The 4,656-nt window shown below is 36.3% G+C and overlaps 1 protein-coding gene across 1 annotated transcript in view; it reads left to right on the top strand.

The window, feature by feature from the left end:
• LOC107575027 (uncharacterized) overlaps positions 1-3,684 on the top strand; it is a 19,436-nt gene extending 15,752 nt beyond the window's left edge. The window contains exon 4 of the mRNA XM_016261435.1: positions 3,461-3,684. Within this exon, the coding sequence (XP_016116921.1) occupies positions 3,461-3,684 (224 nt within the window). The remainder of the gene's footprint in view (positions 1-3,460) is intronic.
• The last annotated feature ends 972 nt before the right edge of the window (positions 3,685-4,656 follow it).

Genomic DNA, 4,656 nt, shown 5'->3' with positions numbered 1-4,656 from the left:
GGAACAACTTGTGGCAGAAATGGTCTAATGTTTTCAAGTGTTTTTAAATGCTTCACTCAACTTTTCCCAGCACTTCAAAGCTTTAGTATTACCGAATTTGAAAGTTATTTTTAATGTGATGACATTATTTGTTCATCCTTCATAGGTTGCCCCATTTATACAACTAATAGTTTCATAATGTAGGAAAGTAAACGTTTATTTAAAAATAAAAAAAGACATTAAATGACCACTAGTAGATGGCTGCAGAGAAGTACTTGTAGGCTTATTAGCCATTTCCACTCCCTAATATATGTATATATATATATTGTATTTATTAAATTATATTTAGACATTATGAATGACAGTAATAAAAGTTAATTGTATCTGCATCTCAACTACCCAGACAGTACAAGTACATCTGTAAGACGTCTGCTAAAGATCTGGGAAACATCTGCTTTGTAATCTGATAAACGTCTCAGAATGCATTCTAATAAATGTCCAGACTATTCCAAAGATACTACAAGCTAGTCAGTGTATTCAGCAGGTGTAATGTATTCTAAGTTGCTTCAGAAGTATTGCAAGTATTACGTACAACAATAAAACATAAAAAAAGGAAATTTACTTTTGGTACTTAAGTACTTTTAAAAGCAAGTACTTCTGTACTTTTACTTTAGTAAAAATCTGTCTTTACAACTTTTACTTGTAATGGAGTAATATTCGACCAGCAGTATCTGTACTTTCACTCAAGTAATGGAATTGAGTACTTTGTCCGCCTCTGTAAATGTCTATTTGACATCTGACAGGAGACGTATTGCAGATGAACAAACACTCAAAATACATCTTGCATATATAAATGCAGACATCAAACATTTCAGAATTTCTAAATGGTTCTTCTCTACACATGAGTTTCTAGATCATAATGCTCAGAAACCCATCTGTAGTTGTTTATAGACCCTTTTTGTGCCGACGTCACACGTCGTTTAGCTGGAGGCAAAACAAAGCGAAAACTGGAGGCGGCCAATTCAAACCAGCACAGATTCGACTACAAAAGGAGCTTAAAATATCTTGTTGTGATGTTAGCTGCCAGAATCGACATAATACAGGCTCCAATTTGACATTTTAACGCATACCTGCTGCCACCGCCAGACAAAAAAATGACGACAGCTGTGGTTAAACGTGATAAAATGAGTGGACTGGACAGAAACGATCATCAAAATGCTCGCAAAAACAGTAAAATTTAGAAATATTTTCTATTTGAATATATTTTAAAATGTAATTTATTCCTGTGGTACAAAGCTGTATTTTCAGCATCATTACTCATTACGTTCAATAATTTGATCAAATTGAATTGAATTTGGATTGCAAAAATTTGCTCACAATATAATTTATAGTTTATATTAATTTAAATAGTGTTTTTACTATATGCATATTATGAGTTAGGTTGTATACATGTCTCCATGCATGTTTTTGTTTTTTACTCACTTGGAGGTAGTATCCATCCTTTCCATCTGGAAGAATAACATACTGCCCATCACCTAAGCTTCTGATGTCACCATTTGGTCGATTCAGAAACTCAGTAAGTGACATGGAACTCTTGAAGGGACACTTGATCTCGAGAAGCTTTGTTGAGTCTAGGATGCCATCTGGGCTAGCTGCCAACCAAGGATGTCCAGGATGGATCACCAGGCCTCTCCTCTCCACAGCGTGCCCTCGGCTTTTCATGAGTTGGATGATATTGCCCTCATTTTCTTTGCCATATTTTGTAGCAGTATTACCTTTAAAGGCTGGGTAGAAGTGCTCATTGAGGAATTTTTTGGGGTTAGTAGTAGGTAATTTGGGTACTCTCTTTGCTGTGCTGGCAGTGATACGGAGCTTTCTGGCATTATGCCACATTTGTGAGGTGCTCTGGACCTTAGTTTCTTCCATTAGTGTAGTTGCTTGGGTGGGTGCTAGTTTTATGTAGGACTCATAAAACAAAAGGCACTTCCTACAACTTTGTGTTAAGCTGTGGTCTGTGTGTGATATGTCTGTATCACGTTCACTTGAGCTGGTCTTGTTGCTGCCTACATCTGCTCTGAACTTAGCTGAAGAAGACCTTATGTCTGCAGCTGAAGCAGTGGTGCCATCACAGATGAATTGCTATTGCTTACAAACTCAGTATGGTTCTTGAAATGCTGGGGGGAAGTTGTTAGACCTGGAGGTAATGATGATGGGCCTGGATATGTGTGACCTGGTCTATGGCATTTAAAGTTGATGTGTTTTGCCTTCCTCAGCCCTACATTCTTCCTCGTGCCTGCACTCCCCTTCCTTTGCATATCAGTGCATGACATGCCTGTCTTGCCTTGCCTGACTGCATTCTCTACCTTTATAGAAGAAATAATAGTCTTTCTTACTCTTTATTTTCTTGCCTCCCTAGGATTGTAGCTTTTAGATGTAAAACACTAGTTAGCACTCAGATTATGCTTTTACTACTAGCCTAATACTAATGATAATACTAATAATAAAGTACAATCATCATCATCATCATCAGTCCCACTTCATATTAGGTGTCTTTAACGAGTATGTGCATATGTTGAGATTTTTTTTTTAACGTTTGATGCCACTGATGTGTAATTTGGGTAAGGCTGGCACAGGTTCCATGGTATGGGTAGGTTTAAGGGGTATGGTTAGCAGTGTAATTTTAGATGTAATTACATGCAGGTAAATATAAGTACAGTGTAAAAATGTATTTACACAATGCACAGTGCATTATATCAAGTGATTAATTGAAATGTTAGTACATAGTCGTTAAACAGTTTATTTAAAGTGGGTCCTCATCATCATCATCCTTTTTTTTCACATGTATTTTTTACTGATCTTCCACATTACTGCAGCTGCGTGACTACATGAGCGCCCTGGACCTGCGATACATGAGCACCCTGCCGTCTGTATGACACCTGACGTAGACACTAAAACCCAAGCTTTATGGTGTGATGCATTCAGGCTTTGACTCGGCTCTACATTAGCTTTTAAGTACACAAAATCATTGCCCACATCCTTGAATAGCACACGACCTACTTTATTACTGTGAAGATATTTGTACGCCTCTGAGCTTTTCAAATTGCTCATTGCCTTACCATCACAAGCAATTGAATCAACAAAGTAGCTAAAAATGCTACTGTACGTTATGCAAGCCCACTTTTTTAAATCATCCTCACATTCCTCTATTAAGGAAGGGACGGGTATGTTGATGTTGTCCTTTATAAATTCTGTCAGCGTGTGATTCCACATCTTGCTATGAATGAATGAGAAGCGACACTGTGACTGCAGCGAATGATTGTTTACGTCGTAACAGAAGTTCCACCCATAGTTTGCGCAAAACATCATGGGGCATAGGAAAAAGGATAGATGCTGACTTAAATACTGATTAAATGATTCAGAACTTCAGATTGGAATTCCAGCACACACTCTTAATCATTTCTTTCTTTCTGATCACTTTAAGGTAAAACTGCCCAGAAGAAAACTCCCTGGCAGCAGACAGAGGTGCAGGCGGTGGAAAGGCACCTGAAGCCATTCATCATATCTGGCACTGTACCAGCAAAGAGTGACTGTGAGAAATGCTTGAAAGCTGAACCAGAAGCTCTGAGGAACCGCAATTGGAAGACCGTAAAATTTTACGTTTATAATCGCATTACAGCTTACAAAAAGAAATTGCAGTGCAGATAATACTGTGAAGATGCAACTCTCTGGCATGGCAGCTTTTGTTGAAAGAAGTTAAATCCACAGCAACACTTAAAGAAATTGAATAACTTTATTGTTAAACCAGTGCCTTTCAGCTTGTGGCCTTCATCCAACAACATTTCAAATAGAGTTTCATGTTTGCAGTATGTTTTATGATAAAGGCCACAAGCTGAAAAGCATTGGTCTAACAAAAGTTGTTCTAAAGTTGTCTTTTTCTTCTTCTTTTTTAATTCAAGTCTGTGAAAGAAAGCATGTGTTAGTTGAAAGTTATAATTTTTTAAAATATGATTTTATTTATTTTTGTATCTTTTAGGATACAGGACTTTTCAGGTTTTGTTTTGAGGTTTGACTTCATTTGAGTTCTTATGTGAAGTAATAAAAGTTGAATTCAGTCATTTTAATCTGAATAAATGTCTTGAAGTTTGATTAATAGTAGGTTTATTGTATTGATAAGTATACGGTGAATGAAGAGTAGCTGATGCTGAGCGCTTGGCTGGGGCTGAACTCTATTTAAAAGAAAATTACAATTATAGAAAGAATTGTTTGAAGTGGAAAGATTTAAATGTTTGACTTGTGGGTATGATATGGGTTGGAACAGGCAATTATTCACTACATTTACATTGTTATTTAGCAGACGCTTTTATCCAAAGCGACTTACAAATGAGGACAATAGAAGCAATCAGAATCAACAAAAGAGCAATTATGTGTAAGTGCTAACAAGTCTCAGTTCGCTTAATATAGTACACATAGCAAGGTTTTTTTTTTATCATATAATAAATAAAAATAAAACAGATAGAATAGAAAAAGAATAGAGCAAGCTAGTGTTAGAGGACTTTTTTGCTTTTGTTAATCAGAAGAAGTCAGAAAGTCAGAATTATAATTGTATAATAAATAAAAACAAAACAGATTGTCACATGTATGTTCCTGTTGAGTTCCTGTTTTCCTTATTTGGTCCTT

The sequence above is a fragment of the Sinocyclocheilus grahami genome, unplaced genomic scaffold, assembly GCF_001515645.1.
Source record: "Sinocyclocheilus grahami isolate Dianchi unplaced genomic scaffold, SAMN03320097.WGS_v1.1 scaffold2438.1, whole genome shotgun sequence".
Classification (NCBI taxonomy): domain Eukaryota; kingdom Metazoa; phylum Chordata; class Actinopteri; order Cypriniformes; family Cyprinidae; genus Sinocyclocheilus; species Sinocyclocheilus grahami.
This window is presented reverse-complemented; position numbering and strand designations above follow the sequence as displayed.